The 17,251-nt window shown below is 36.6% G+C and overlaps 1 protein-coding gene across 1 annotated transcript in view; it reads right to left on the bottom strand.

Moving 5' to 3' along the window:
- LOC136032620 (proto-oncogene serine/threonine-protein kinase mos-like) overlaps positions 1-17,251 on the bottom strand; it is a 99,778-nt gene that overhangs the window by 29,832 nt on the left and 52,695 nt on the right. The window contains exon 3 of the mRNA XM_065712893.1: positions 14,745-14,985. Within this exon, the coding sequence (XP_065568965.1) occupies positions 14,745-14,985 (241 nt within the window). The remainder of the gene's footprint in view (positions 1-14,744; positions 14,986-17,251) is intronic.

Raw genomic sequence — 17,251 nt, 5'->3', positions numbered from 1 at the left:
TGCATCCGCAGTGACGGGTGTGTTTCATCCATCCCCACCATCCACTCACTCAAAGGTTCAATTTTACTCATAAGATAAAATGGCTACAAAAATGCATATAAAATACATTTTGATACGTTCTTTAAAGGTTTTTTTTAACACACCCCTCAAAAATGATAGCCTTTCCCCCAAAAATAATCCTAGATATAGCCATAATAAAAATAAACGGTTCGCAAAACATATTGTTTTCAATGGAATATAGTTTAGATTTTGTGAAACGAAAGAGAGACAAAAGAAAGCACCATCTTTTGTGAAAATTGATTCATTCTGGGACGTCATTTTTCTTTGCTGCGTTGTGTTTAATGTTATAAAAAATTAAAATTAAACTCATTTTATATGTACTTTTTAATTAAAAGTATAATAGTTAAAAATTAAAATTCCAATACCAATAAATGCTTCATCAAAGAAAATTTTCAAGTTAAAAGAAACAGTTTTATGTGAATATTCTTCTTTCAGTTTTGTTTCTTTTACAGATATAGAGCAATGGACCCTAAATTACCATTAGAAAATGAAAAATTAAATTTTTGGAAGAAATCTATTTTATTCTTTGCAGTGGTGTTTTGTAATAATGAATTTATTTGGCTCTTTTATGCATTTTAAAGAAATATGTTGGGAATGAAGAAATATTAATGGAACTTTTGTGCATACCAGTCTGATGGAAGTAGATTGATATTAGAAAATGTAATCACAAGATAAATTCGAGAACTTTCACTACTCTGCTTATTTTTCAAAGACATAATAATAAAAGAAAAATTATTTGAAATATAGATTGCTTTCCTTAAAGCGCGTACAACAATAAGTCTAATATCCGTTTTTTTTTTAACTGTTTTAACTCTTATAATAACTGTTAAAAATTATAATTGGGGGTACAAGACAGATGGCTTCCTCTTCAATTATTTAGTAATTTCTGTTCTCTTTGAGTTTGAATTGAATATTATTATTATTTTTTTAACTTTTAAGGTCATTATTGGTTTCACTTTTATTAAGTGTTTCTTTCAACTTTTAGTAGATTATTCATTATAATGTCAATTTTTTTTTTACTCCGCTGAAGAGAAATTTTTACTCTTTACTGTTATTAAGAAAAATAATTTCTCTTTAATATTTAATTTCTGTTCATTTTCATTCATTTTTGTAAAAAATCAAAATAAAATAAGAAAACAAACATTACACACAATGAATTGAAATCAAAATACTTTAATTCGAGCTGATATTTAGTTTCTGTTCATTTTCGTTGTTGCTCTTCAATTATTTAGTAATTTCTATTCCCTTTGATTTTGAATTGAATATTAGTGTTATTTTTTGAACTTTTAAGGTCATTATTGGTTTTACTTTTATTAAGTGTTTCTTTCAACTTTTAGTAGATTATTCATTATAATGTCATTTTTTTTTTTACTCCGCTGAAGAAACATTTTCGCTCTTTACTGTTATTAAGAAAAACTATTTTTTTTAATATTTAATTTCTGTTCATTTTCATTCATTTTTGTAAAAAATCAAAATAAAATAAGAAAACAAACATTACACACAATGAATTGAAATCAAAATACTTTAATTCGAGCTGATATTTAGTTTCTGTTCATTTTCGTTGTTGCTCTTCAATTATTTAGTAATTTCTATTCCCTTTGATTTTGAATTGAATATTAGTGTTATTTTTTGAACTTTTAAGGTCATTATTGGTTTTACTTTTATTAAGTGTTTCTTTCAACTTTTAGTAGATTATTCATTATAATGTCATTTTTTTTTTTACTCCGCTGAAGAAACATTTTCGCTCTTTACTGTTATTAAGAAAAACTATTTTTTTTAATATTTAATTTCTGTTCATTTTCATTCATTTTTGTAAAAAATCAAAATAAAATAAGAAAACAAACATTACATAAAATGAATTGAAATCAAAATACTTTAATTCGAGCTGATATTTAAACTAGCCATGAATAAATAATTGGTAAAACAAAATCAGTTTTTATGATCATAATGAACATTCTTATTGCTGAAGTTTTCTAATACGGCCATTATTTAAATAAGGCTCAATTTTAATACAGTCATATTTAAATTAGCCGTGAATTTTTAACTAGTAAAACAAAAGTAGTTTTCACAATCATAATGAACAAATTTATTTCTGTATTTTTCTAACACGGCCATATCTAAATTTTCCGGGGTAGGGGTAATGATGGGTTTGTGCGAGAGATGGAGGGGGTTCTTTTGAGAACGAAATCTCCCGCAGGCCCATATGAATGAGCAATTAATATTGTCCTTTTCCTAAGGGACCAAATTAAAAAAAACTGAATAATAATTTTGCATTGATTCAACGAACATTTTGAAGAGTTTTTCGACAACTTCGTTAAACAAAAATAAGATAAAAGTTAACCCTCTCATTTTTGTATTTTTACAAATTGGCTTGCTTCGCCTGCAGAAGTGTTAAAAACTAAAAATTAAATAGCCGAAGTTGAAATTTCCCTAAAATTCCCCAAATTATAAAAACTACCTGTGAATAAGTTATAGACAGCGCCAATTCAATGAACATTTCAAATTGAGTTGTAACTATATGGAGAAAATCAAATCACATTCTTTCCATGACCTCGTTTTAAACTATAGCAATTTGAATTGTATTTAACATTGTGCTGTCACAAAGAAATCTTTGTCAGATAAATTTCAACTTGCCGGAATCTCTTTTTTTTTGCATTACAAGAAGGTAAGTTTATTTTCTCAGTTTATGTTTTACAACTGCCTAATTATCCTTATAAGAATGGGATCAAAAGAACTTAGAACTAATTATTATTTTTCATAATTAGATTATAGGGTAGCAATTAATTGCATAAATAGTTTGTAATTACTTTTCTTTTTTTCACAGGCCTTACCTTAGACCTTAGTTCCTCCAGAGTCAACGGTGGTGCATAGGGCGTCGACTAAGCCTCTCCATTCGTCTCGCATTGGTGCTGCAGCGATGACGTCTTCCCATTCAGGTATTAGCGAGGTGCCGGCCGTCCTCACATCTCGGTCATGTGTTCGTCTCAATGTATTTTTGGGGCGGCCTCTCTTTCTTCTACCGTCTGGCTTCCATTCATAGGTTGTTCGAGGAAGGCGGCTCTCTTCCATACGAAGAACGTGTCCCAGGTATGTCCAACGCCTTCTTTTCAGCAACTCAATGACTGGAGGTTGACCTGTTTTTCTGTGTATTTCTGCATTTGTAATTTTTTGTTGCCAGCTTGTATTCAACATTCTTCTGAGGCTCATATTTTCAAATGCAAGGATCCTTTTTTCAAGCCGGGTGTTTATTTTCCAACATTCACTTGCGTAAAGGAGAATTGAGAGTACATTGCTGTTGAAGAGTCGAAGCTTCAGTCGCATTGAATATTTATTACTTCTCCAAATAGGCTTCAATCTATTGAAGACACCTGTAGCTTGTCCAATTCTACGTTTAATCTCGGTCGAGATCTCTCCATCACAATCAATCCAGCTACCCAGGTACTAGAACTCCTGGACTTGTTCTAGATCTTTGTTTTTGCAATGGAGAACAAGTGGCGAGGTTGTGATGGCCATGCTCTTCGATTTGTCAGTGTTTATCTTTAGCCCAACATTCTCTGCATTCTCGGTAATAGTGTCAAGCAGCTGCTGCAACCGTTCTTTAGACTCTTCGAGAAGGACAACGTCGTCCGCAAAGTCCAGATCAAACAGTTGCTTGTTGCTTACTTTTATCCCGTAGCCTGATGCGAATCTCAGGGCATAATCCATTATAATTATAAAAAGCATGGGGGAAAGTACACATCCTTGACGAATACCAGACATGATCTTGAAAAATCTGGTTGTACCGTTTTCGTTCTTTACGCAACATTCCGATTCTTCATAAAGCGCTATAATCATATCTAATATTTTCTCGGGAATTTCGTAGTATTTCAAAACTCTCCACAAGCAATCTCTGTCAACTGAGTCAAATGCCTTTTCAAAGTCAATGAATAGGAGGTAGAGCTTCTTGTTCCATTCTTTTGATTCTTCGAAAAGCATTCTCAGTACAAATATTAGATCAGAACAGGATCTCCCAGTTCTAAGACCATGCTGCTCTTCTCGTAGAGTTGCGTCTAGTGCTTTCCACAGACGCTGCAAAATGACGGAGGCTAATAGTTTGGATGAGACAGGGAGAAGATTGATGCCTCTCCAGTTATGGCAGTTCATCAAGTCTCCCTTTTTGAAGAGTTTGACTATAATGCCTCTGCTCCAATCTCTTGGGACCTTCACTAAGGTCCATATTTTGGTGAAGAGAGAAAGCCAAATGGATGCGCAGGTACTAATTGAGTACTTCAGCATTTCTGCTGAATTGCCATCAATACCCGGGGCTCGTCCATTTTTTAACTTCTTTGCTGCAGGCATGATCTCCTCAGCACTCGGAGGATCTGTATTGATGTCTAGATACATAAAAGGGATATCAGGTACGTTAGCTTGGTCGCAAGTTCTCGGTCTGTTCAGATGTTTTTCGAAATGGGAAGCCCATCTCTCGTCAATTTTTTCTGGATCAGATATAATTGATCCATTTTCGTCCTAGACAAGGGTGATTGGGCTGCTTTGTTTTCCTACCATCTCATTTGTCAATCGGTAGACAGTCTTGGAGTCAACCTTCCTAGCAGCCTCTTCAGCTAAAGCTGCTTTCTTTTCAAGGAACTGTCTCTTGTCCTTTCTTGCACTCTTTTTTACCTCTTTATCTTTTTCTTTGTATAATTGTTTTGTTGCCAGCTCTGAACACCTTGTAGTATCTATGAGCATGGCTTGCTTAAGTGCCTTTCGTTCGTCAATCAGTTTCCATGTTATGTCAGAGATCCACCTTTCCTTTGGTTTCTTTCGGAAACCAAAGGAAACCAAAGGTTTTTTCACAGACCTATCTTATATTGTGTTAATATGTGAATACGTTTTCTAAGTATTTACGGTAGTTATATGAAACTGCAATTTCTGGTTTGTAGTGCAATATTTTATCAATGTTACTGATATGTATAATACCCAAGAAATTTTTGGTGTGTAATGCAATATTTTATCAATGTTCCAACCTTCAATCGTGAAAATAGATAAGCGTAGCTTAATTATTTAAACTGATAAAAAATTAAACTATGAAATTAAGGTGGCCTCGTGCAGCCATCACTGTGCAGTGCCATACAAACTAAAGAACCCGTATCAAACCCTGCGAAACCAGTTTTCAAAATATCTCTACTCTGGGATGAAATCAACGAACTCCGTAATAGTCTATAAGCAAATTAATCAAACTCGGGGTAAAATACTTGCGACTGCTAGTTTCCGATCACTTTTCACTATTAAAAAGAGCACTAGCCCCTTTAATTTCCAATCAAATGAGCTCTTTTCGAAGTTTCTACGACAACAAATGACCATTCGTTTTCATAATAGCGCTGATGACGCAATAGGCTTTAAAAATTTTTAAGTTAGGGATGGGACAGTAGCCAAACTCTTATTCTTATTGATTTTTGTTTCGTTTTAAGCTTGATTTGCATACTAAATTTAAGTTTTACTAGTTTTAAGATTATTTTAATTCTTTCATCACAGGCAACTTTGTAGCGTTGCCCTTAGTAAAGGCAGGCTTCTACGTTTGATTATTTATTAGTATTTTTTTTCCCAGAGACAATTCACATGGAAAGGGTGGCCGCAAAAATTTTGGAGCGGACTCATTCAATATGAGATCGGAATTTCTAGTGCCCTTTTTCGGAGTAGTCAAAAGCGATCGGTGGGCAACTAGCCCACCTTATCCTCTTTCACTTAAATGTACCCGATCAAAATTTTGAAATTGCCATTTTGTCTGAAATAATTTGAAGATCAGATAGCAAAACTCTGGGGGTCAACAAGGTGTTGTAAATTATGCCCCGGAAACATATAAAGTTTTCGTATACTTCCGGGGTGGTATTAACTTTGGATGATTCTCATTTGTTCAGAAATAGAAAGTTCTAGTTCCCATTTTCAGAGCCAAAAGTGATCGGAGAGTAACTGGATTCCCACGTCCTCTTCTCCCCAAATCCACCTAATCAAATTTTGACTCAGCCATTTTGTTCAAAATAGTTCATATATCATGTAACAATACTTCTAAGGTTGAGATAGCCTCCCCTAGCCTGGAGACAAGGGTTTTACGTTATGCCCCATGGGCAGGTCAGATTTTTATGGAAGAGGAGGTCGAATAAACCCTTGAAGAGGCTCATTTGGTTGTAAACTGGAAGTTTTAGGTCCCAATTTTATGAATCAAATATTTATCGAATGGTAACAACCTCTTAATTTCTGGGGTTAACACAGTCCCCCAGAGCCTAGGAACCAAGGTTGTTAGCTATGCAGCAGGGGCTTATAACGTTTTCACGGAATGGGTGGGGGTATAAGTTTTGGAGGAGGCTGATTCACATGGAAATTGAGTCATTTAATCAAGAGTTGTACTTCGAAGACCATGTATCAATGCCTTCGGGGTTGACACAATTTCCAGAGCTCAGGGACAAGGGTTGTAAGTTAGGGTCCAAGGGCATGGTCGTAAAAACTTTGGAGAAGGCTTATTTGATCTGAATTTGAATGTTTTAGTTTTTTTTAGGAGTCAAACATAATCGGTAATCAAATGCCTTCCCCACGCCTTTTTTTCCCAAATATATCCGATCAGAATTTTGAGATAGCCGCTTTGTTTAAAATTGTCCAAAGATCATTTAGAAATGCTAATGGCGTTGACACCACCCCTGCAGAGCCCGAGAGTATGGATTGTAAGTTATAACCCGAAGGCTTATAAAGTTTTTATGAACGGGATAGTAATACAATCGTTGGAAGAGGTTCATTTGATTGAAAATTGAAAGTTTTAGTTCCTCATTTTAAGAGCCAAAAGTGATCGGAGATTAACATGCCCCCAAAACCCTCTTTTTCCCAAATGCATTCCATCTAAATTTTGAGATAGTCGTTTTGTTCGATATAGCCCAAAGATAATATGACAATACCTTCAGGGTTGATACAACCTCAAAAATACTTGGGGCAAGGGTTTTTGAGCTATGCCTTAGAGACATATTGGGTTTTAATGAAAGGTTTGATCGTAACAAATTATAAGATAACATGACAATACCTTCAGGGTTGACACAACCCCAAAAATACTTGGGATAAAGGTTTTTGATCTATGCCTCAGAGACAAATCGGGTTTTAACGAAAGGTGCGATCGTAACAGATTTTGGAGAAGGCGTATATGGTTAGAAATTGGGAGCTCTAGTTCCTTTTTAAGAGTTAAAAGTGACCAGAGTACAACTAGTCCCCACACACCCTATTTTCTCCAAATGTGTCCGATCAAAATTGTAACAGAGCCATATTGTTCAAAATAGTCCAAAGATCTCGTAATTATTTCCCCAGGGTTGACATATTTCCCAGATCCCGGGGATAAGGGTTGGAAGCTATGCCCCAGGGGCAAATAAGTTTGTTTGAAAGGGGTTATCGCATAAAATTTGGAGGAGGCTCATCTGATTTGAAATCAAAAGTTCTAGTTCACTTTTTAAGAGTTCAAAGTGATCAGAAGGCAACCAACCTTCCCCCAACACTCTCCTTTCCACAAATTAATTTCCCAAAATACATCTGATCAAAATTTTTAGACAGACATTGTGTGCCAAATAGTGCAAAGAGCATATAACAATACTACTAGGGTTGACACAAACCTCTGATAGCGGGGGCAAAAAATGAAACTTCTTTGACTTTAGTAAATTAAGTTGTCCAGAAATCAAAGCTGCGTTCGAGTTAAAGCTCAGCAACCGATCTGAAGTCCCGAACCGATTGTCTGACGTTGACCAAGAATGGGCACAGATAAAAGCTGTTAATCAAAATGCAGCTGAAACAGTCCTTGACCACGCCAACCGAAAAAAACAATCTAGGTCCTGGCCGCACCATAGAACTAGTTGAAATGATGCACCCCCTCGTAGGTGGTGCAAAAGAACTCTAATGAACTGCAGAATGCACTCGAAAATCAACCTGACTTAGACTTGACTTTATTACTTTTGAGAATCTTTAAATTCATAAAAGAAGGAATTGGGTAAGTCCCTTCAACGACTGAAAGAAAAGTGCAGGGAAATCATTTGATCCAAAAAATGATTATTGGAACGCTGACGAGAACACTTCTCTGAGCCACTAAGCACCATCAGAGACTCATATAATCTGCCTCCTTTCTTGTTTACTGGTAGGGAACCTTATGATATAAATATAGAGCCAGTTAGTATCACTGATGTATTAAGAGTAGACAAGTACTCAAGTGGATACAGAGTAATGAGGTGCCAGGAGAGGATAGGATCCCTGCTGAAAAGGGCAAGGCTTCATCAGCCTTATTATGCCACATTCACAGCTTGTTTGTACTTGCTTGAACGACGAAGGCTTTCAAAAAAGACTGGAAAGAATCATTGTTCGTTCCAGTCCACAAAAAGGGACATTTTAATTGACATTAAAATGAAAATTTTCTGCGTAATTCTCCTGAATAGATTTGAAGACGTATGTGTCAGCTAAACAGTCCTGATCAGGCAGGATTCAGACAGGAGAGGTGTTCTCAGGAGGAAATACTAACAATCCGGCTCATCCAGTAACAGTACAACAGCTTTCACCTATCATTGCTCGTCCCTTTTATTGACTTCACCGCTTATTTTTGACGCCCTTGTTAGGACAAATTTATGAAGGATGGTTGAATAATGGTTGCATGATTGAAGATCGGGTAACACATGACCTCGTTGACATACCTTAAACCAGATACATGGATATCGAAACAAGTTTCCGCGCCTTGGGAAACATTCCACTCCCAAGTTTCCAGTTGAGTCTGGTGTCAAGCAGAGACTTTCCTATCGCCCAAATTGTTCAGCTACGCAATATAGTCAGAGCGACAGATTCTGTATCTCGCTTATTTCGATTAGTACCCATACCGGAAGGTACAAAAATGTTAAGGGTGGATCACATGGTAGTCGATTATGCTGAAAACGAATATCGTAGGGCGCATGTTCGCCGTTGGGGCGTTTCTGAGATATAGGCCAAAAACACCAAATTTGGCCTATAATGGGGTTCAATGATTCTAATTTTTTTTTTTACAGATAAGATTGGTCAAATCCAGCGTACTCTTACATCAATAGAAAGAAGAAACTTGGGGCTACACGAATTTGATTTTTGTTTGTAAAAAAAAAATAAAAAATAGTACACGTTTTACTGCAGTTTTAAAAAAAGTCAAATTTTTGTCAACAAATTTCTAACAGAAAAGCTAAAAACTCGAAATTTTTTCAAGATAAAGTAATTTTTTTTATATTAAAAAAGAAAGCCGGTTTAATTCCGAACACATTTAGCTAAGAAAAAAAGTTTAAATTATTATATCTGGGGGGTCTGCAACTTTTTTAGCGAGTGTACCCGATAATATGAATTTTGTTTAGTAGCCTGCTACCTAGCGGGAAGTTGATTGATAAGCTAAGCAGAAGATCAAAAAGAAAAGTGAGTCAGGTAGGCCAAGATAAAAAAAAAACAAAAACAGTTACTTCAGGTTGATTCAACATGTGATTCTGAGGCAAATACTGATTTGTTGATGGATGATAATGAAGAAAGTGACACAAATTTGGAAGATCAAAAAACAATTCTTAAATAAATAGAGTTTTTAAAAGCACTTTTGATGTTGTAAAGTTGGCTGGAAAAATGAGTGTAAATTTTTTTTTTGCAGAAGTAAGAGACTAAATGAAAGTAATTTACAAAATTAAATATCACAAGAAACTAGGTGATACTGACTAATTTAGATTTGTAAGGACTGATAAAAAAGCATGTTACATTGATCGATCAGATTTAGTATTGGAACTTCCAGTTCTAGTGAAAATGCTTGTCAATGGAACATCTGTGATTTGAAATTGATTTGTCAATATTTAATCTAACATCTTGCTTTTCCTTCATGAAGCACCAAACAACCATGCAACAGTCGAAAAATCTCTGCGAACGTTCACGGCGATAAGTAAAGCTGTAGGATGTGACGATACGGTGGTCACGCAAGATGTCTTCATTTATCAGCTAGCACAGGGAGTGAAAAGTAAATACCCATATGACTTCAAAAACGTAATCCTACGGATGGGTGACTTCCATCTCCTGCTCAACTAACTAAAGGCAGTTGGTAAGACAATGGACAGCTCCGGACTTAAAGAGATTATAGTGCAGGCAAAGCTGCTGCTACCTGGTACATGCGAAAAGGTATTTCAAGGGAACGGCTACTACCAAGATATCAATGCCTACTGCATACTGTACGAGGTCTTGCTAGCCCTCTACTGGGAGTCCTTGCAAGAGTATTACTCCGAAGCAGAAGAAGACTTATCCCTTCTGGACCAGCTGGGTAGTGCCATTGAGTTATTCAGGACTTCATTGGCAAACGGTGCTAACGCGCGAATTGCACTTCAGAAGGCAAACGATACCTTAATCACTTTGGCTCCCATAATGAATGCCTTCAAAACCCTTCGAAATGCGTCCCCCACGTTTGCTTTCTGGCGGTAGTTCTTGGAAATACTTGAAATAGCGATGCAATTCAATCATGCTGAATGGGACTGTCACTGGGAGTCTCATTTGACAGCCACTTCTCGGATGTTGCCATACTTGGTGGTGGCTGACCATCCTCAGTATACAAGAGGTCTCATACAGTACCTATATGACATGCGAAGTTTGCCACAAATCTTTCCTGATGCACACAGAAGGCTCATGAAAGGATACTTCGCAGTGAAGAGAACTGTCACTGGGACTGGCACTGGGAGTCTCATTTGACAGCCACTTCTCGGATGTTGCCATACTTGGTGGTGGCTGACCATCCTCAGTATACAAGAGGTCTCATACAGTACCTATATGACATGCGACGTTTACCACAAACCTTTCCTGATGCACACAGAAGGCTCATGAAAGGATACTTCGCAGTGAAGAGAACACACACCAGGTTTACGGCAACCTGTTCCGATCAGATACTGGAATGTACAGTGAACAAGGATGCAAAGACGACGGCCGGAATAATAGGAGAACAAATGGATGAGAGATAGACTAAAGCTTGGATTCTTACCTTACTGATTTCCGCTGCCATCAGCAATGGTTTCCTGCAAGTAGTCAACGAGACATTGAAATATCACGAAGACAATCAGTCGACGACGACGCGATTACAATTTTCACGAGATAGAGCTCGAGACATTTTCACTACATGTGGCAATCTATTCAGCAGAGTGGACTTCGACCTAGTGGATATTGTGACGTCAGAAGTTATGGACGATGAGAAGATTGTTTCTGATATTACTTGCGTAGCCACAAAAGCAAAAGAGGTGGTTGAGGACTTTCTGTGCAACAGGAAAGAAGATCTGAAAAAGGTTGTACTCCGAACTTCCCCTTCAGAGAGAAAAACTCAGAATGTGAATGGTGTCCCTAAAACCGATCTCCTGAGCTCTGAAGTAACAGCCTTGAAGAGAATCATTACTGCTCAGTTGAGCTACGGCGAAGAAAAGGAGAAAGCCGTTGCAAACACACAAAAGAGATTCTTCCTTTCCCTCAATCTATTTTTGAACATATTCCGCAACAAACAGCCAAGACATCCTCTGGCTGAGAAATGAGGGCAAGGAACAAAGCTGTGCTGTTGAACTGGCTTAGAAAAAAAGGAGGAATTTCAGCTTGGCCGGCCACTTTGAAATCCAAAGAAAAAACATCAGCTACAGTAATGTCCAATACATCATTGACCTAATGTCCAAGATAAGGTCATATCGGTCTGCCAGGTTTGACACAGTCAAATCCTTCGCGGAAAGATTGCTTCTATTTATTTATTTATTTATTAATACCAAATACGGTAAGCTTTCAAGCTAGTCGCAAAGCAAGCTTGTTGCATAATTCAGCAATGTCTATCATTGCTGAATTATCTTCCAGTGGGTATTTCTGAAGTCCACATTGTCGCACATCGGTAAAACGGGCTGTTTGGGAAGCTCACGGACACAGGAGAATTGATCTCCTTGAAATCAGCATGCAGACTCCAACGAGGGAAAGCGAAAAACCTCCAGATTTCCGCTCTTAGCACAGTTGAAGAATGGGATGCCGTACTTGCCAGTTCAGCGTCTAAAAGCCGGTTCCTCGAAATTTTGTATGAAACCTGGGAGCAGATGAGTGATCAGCTTCTGAACGCACTCAACCTTTTTTTTCTCAGGTGGGTTCAAGGAGAGATTCAAAGTGTCTCTGGTCAAGCGTGGCTGCTGTCCAACTTTACCAGACCGTGGTGTCCCCAACTTTTGCCTCAAAATGGTGTCTGTGACGGAGCAGATCAAGGATGCAGAAGGGAAGCTTTAAGTCGACGCGTTTAGAGAATTTTACGACCTATCAGAATTTCTGGTCATTGTAAACAGTACGGTAAACAGGCCGGATTCAATTCACTGGCCAGTGTAAGGGCTTACATTCGGCGCCAGAAACAAGATGTGAAAAGACTTCCACCTTCTGAAAACACCTTCGAGCTATGCCTACGAAGAGCCATATTCGCTACATGGATAATCTTGTCGTCAGTACAGGCTCGGCCGAGCATTCCAGATCCACGTCTCCTTGGATGGAAGATAGCTGAAGGGGGAGTAGATGCGGTCGTCTCAAACTGTAAAGAAGCTTCAAGCCTGGAATCTTACTGCAGATGCAAAAGTAGAAGATGCAGGAAAGACTGTAGCTGCTCAAAAATGAAAGGATGCTGCAGATTATGCTCCTGCCGCGGAACGAGGAGGGCATGAAGGGAGTCTGACCTTGCCCCATCTGAATTCTCGGAAGAAGATAATGAGGAATATTTATGAAAATTTTATTTGATACCTTTTACTTTTAATTACAACAGGTCCCTAATCAGTTACTGTTACGCAATTTTACGGGCAGGCCGAGTAAGACAAGTCCAATGCGCTGACTGAATCCATCTGTGAAGTAGAATTCTTTTATGTAGTAAATAGCTTAGTCGTATTACTGGCAAATCAGGTCCCAAAAAGGTAATTGCAGACGCCTTAGTACACCAGAAAACATATTCGTCCATTCTATAAAAAACAAAAACAAAAATCAAAACAAAAAAAAAACACTTTTTTTTAGTCAACATTTTTTTAAACCTATTTTTATTTTTAAGTACAAGTTAAACATTTTAAACAGTTAGGAAGTTTGAAGTATTCCTACCCTTTGAAGAAAAAAAAATATGTCCCTTTTCATGATACGGCTAGTGATCATTTCAGTGACATTACAAAAAAAAATCGCAGACCTTTTAAAAATAAAAATAGTTTATATGTTTTTATCTCAAATTGTACGGAATTGAATGCGCTTTCTTTTCGAATATAAAAAAAAATTCTTATCTTGAAGAAATTTCGAGTTTTTAGCCTTTCTTTGAGATATTTATTGAATTTTATAGCACTCATTTTGAAACTGCAGTAAATAGAGAAAAAAATAGTGTTTTTTTTTTAATTTAAAAATCATATTCTTGTAGATCTAATCTCTTCTTTCGATTGATATAACATTACGCCAGATTCCTCAACCCGAGAAGTCGCAAAAAAATCCTGAATCGTCACACTTAGTTATAGGCTAAATTTGGCGTTTTTGGCCTATATCTCAGAAACGCCCCAACGGCAAACATGCGCCCTACGATATTCGTTTTCAGCATGGTCGATTACCCTAGGATCCATCCTCAGCATTTTTGTACCTTCCGGCATGGGTGGGTGCAGGATACAGAATCTGGCGCTCTGACTAATAGACGGAATAATAAATAACGCTCTGAAAAGTCACAGGGGATTTGTCTTGTGACAAATGGAATTTTTTTCAATCTATGACTGATATCAATTTTACAGACAGGCACTTTGCGATATTACATCCTTAGAACGTCATATAACCTAATGCGACCTTCTGAAAACGTTATAAATTTTTAAGAATAATGAGGTCCGTAATCCTGAGTTTTGGCCTCTAATATGATGCTAAATGATCAGAGCGATCAGAACCTTTTCTCGCTGGAGCGATCAGAAGCTTTACTCATATCTTTACTCATTCAAGGCTTTCGTGCGCTATCTAAACCCGTTTTTAAAATAACGTTTTAACGACGTTCTTGCTAGTTCATTTATTGTATCCCTTTCTAGGAATTTTTGGAATAGTTGAGGCCTCATCCATTGCTTAAATTTACTGCCTTTTATATATAAGCAAATCACTATTTGAAAAAGAAGCGATGTTTTGTGATTTTTAGACGATGCTCTTATGATCTGAAGATAAAAGCGAGACGAGCTGTTCATTCAGTATTATTTTTACCCATTTCAAGGTTTGGTTGGCTATTAAAACCTCATTTGAATTTTCCCGACAATTTATGACGTTATGCTACGTTTTGACGACGTTTTAGTGATTGAATTGTTTGCCTCCATTTCCAGGATTGTTCACCAAAAAGATATGTTCACCAGCTTTCATGCTTTCTTGAAAAACTGTATGATTCGTATGCTTAGCCGCCTCACTATAATAGCGTCATCTTATTTTTTGTCATACTCCTGTTACAGACAGAAAAAATAGTGTTCCTAGCTTTTATTTTTTTAGCGTCAAGAAATTGTGCGCTAACTCTCGACCCTGGTTGGTCGATCTAAAGACTTAAGTTGGACAACGTTAAAATTGAGAAGTTCTGGACGGCGTACATAGTTGGCACTGTAATCGAGCGTAATTTTGATTTTTATCACTGAATATGATTATAATATGTCTAACAGGGCACAAACAATTTAAGTCGAAAAACCTACCTAATACATGTTTTTTTGTCAAGTTTTTCCTGCGGATCATCAATAATATTTTGTAAGGTCTGACCACCGTCCTCCATAACAACAAGTGCTAGCCCTTGTTCGGTTTTCTTGTCGATGGCGTATATTTTCACCACATTTGGATGATCAAAAAATTGAGCATTGATTTCACCATCAATACTTGTCAATGGAGAAAGCGGATCATAGTCGGAACAAATCAATAATTTGACAGCGGCATCCATATCTAAAAAAAAGTACTGTAACAAGCAAAAGTGTAATATTTGAAAAGAAGAGTCTTTCATATGGGTAGAATATCTACTGATATGTTCTTTGATAAAATCTTAAAGAACTTACGACACTAAACTTAAATATGATTGTTTGAATCGGTAAAAAGAAAACCTTGAAACATATTTATGTTTGAAAGTTAACGTCAATCAGAATGTAATTTTTTATGAAAAAATCCCCCGCATAGAGCTATGTACTTCATGGTGGTATGGGAGGCCAAATTCAACAGTAAATCTGGTAACAAACTGCGAGTAAGGAGCAATTCAGCTAAATAGTACCCAAAATTTTAAAAGGCAGAATTTTGCGAACAGTTGATGCATAAAAAAGAATCGGCTTTTTATGCTGATTCCAAAAATAAATAAAATTCACGAACTTTACTGCTACATATCCATTAGTTTTAACTTGAAGAAACTTGCCTGACTTTTGAATAAGTAGGTAATATCAAAAAACTAATTATATTTGTAAGCTCCTATCTTCAAAAATGTGGAACTTAGTTTTTTTTTTTCAATAGTAAAAATCACGGATGCGCGTTTTTTTTGTTTATTTTTTGTTTTTTATTTTGTTTTTTAAACCAGTGGTGATTATCTTGAAGTACTGTTCCTCAATGATTGGGAGAATGCTCGTTGAAACAAAAAATAAAAGTTCTAGTGCCTTTTTTAAGTGACCAAAATCATGGGAGGGCAGCTAGCCCCCTTCAAACTTCCTTTTCCTAAAAGTCATCCAATCAGAACTTTGAGATAGCCTTATTGTTCAGCATAAATTTCAATAGGCGTGCCTCTAAGCATGACATAACTCCCCACAGCCCCTGAGAAAGCGGCTGTAGGCGATGGAAATTTGTACATTGGTTACAAAATAATTTCTGAAACCAAACAGGCTAATCATGACAAAAAAATTGCAAAGAAGAGAGAAACGAGGACAATAACAACCAGTGAATAACAGAAGAAAAAGTTATGCAAATATTTTGGTTGAGACTTCCGCTCAACTGCCTTCAGTGCAAAATGAAAAAAAAAAATCAGATAAAAGTCCAAAGGACAATATGAAAACCCTCAAAAAAATACTGAAATTAAAATCAAAATAATTAAGAACGGATTTGGTCAAATGCTCCCCGTAAGCTTGTCCTAAATAATCTCTGTGACCACAATGGCTAATCATGGAGGTCTCTGACGGCTGAGATCTCCATTCAACCATTCACAGTGTAGAATAATAATAAAAAAATGCAAACAAAAGTCCAAAGGACAATGTAAAAACCGAACCTCAAAATAAACCTTCACTGGTTGTTATTGTCCTAATTTTTCTCTTCATGGCAATTTTTGTTTTCGGTCAAGTGGAGGTCTTGACCGAAATATTTGCATAATTTTCATTTTTGTTTTCACTGGCTGCTTATTGTCCTTGTTCTTCTTTTCTTTGCGATTTTGTGTTTTGTCAAATTTCTTATAGGAATTGCGGCAAATTGTAACTTTTCTCCTTCAAAGCACATCCTCAGAAACTTCTCACCCAATAGAAAATTCTCCCCGTAGATAATTCCCTTTACATAAAATTTACATAAAATCATAAAATTTTATTTAAAAAAAAATAAAATGAATTGTCTTGTATACCTTCCAATAATAAATACTATATGTTACCATGGGCAAATTTTTTAACTTGCAGCCTTTCCCCGGGGGCCTTAGGGTTGTTTTGCCTTTAAACTATACTGAACAAAGTGGGTATCTCAACAGTTTTGATCGACAGACTTTGGGCGGAAAAGAGATGTCGGAGTGTGGCTTTGCTCTCTGATTTTTTTGGTCGCTTAAAAAGGGCATCAGAACTTTTCATTTCATTTTTTAAAAAAAAACCTTTTTGATTTTCTAGGACTGTTGGTTCGGTACAACCACCCCTAGGAAAAAAATAAAACAAGCAAACACGATTCCTAGGGAGGGTTCCCCCTTTTTTCAAAAATAGCGCACATAGGACATAGCACATTCTCATAACTTTTGATGGAAAGCATTGAGCCTGAAATTTTTTTTTTATATCCGAAGTCTCTTGAATCTCCCAACGCCCGTAAGGACGTTATTCTGACTACATGTGGAGAGCTAAGTGACGATATAGTAGAGCTCAAGAAAAATAAGGACGAGTGGAAAGTAATAGTCAAATCAAAGGATTCCGCTGAAAAGATTGCTAATGCCATGAAGGTAGGAAATAGTCCAGTTGAAACAAGCGTCGAATCAAAGAGGAGTTCTACGATTTGT

The sequence above is a fragment of the Artemia franciscana genome, chromosome 11, assembly GCF_032884065.1.
Source record: "Artemia franciscana chromosome 11, ASM3288406v1, whole genome shotgun sequence".
NCBI lineage: Eukaryota > Metazoa > Arthropoda > Branchiopoda > Anostraca > Artemiidae > Artemia > Artemia franciscana.
Note: the sequence above shows the minus strand (reverse complement) of the source record. Positions and strands in the feature narration are given on the sequence as shown.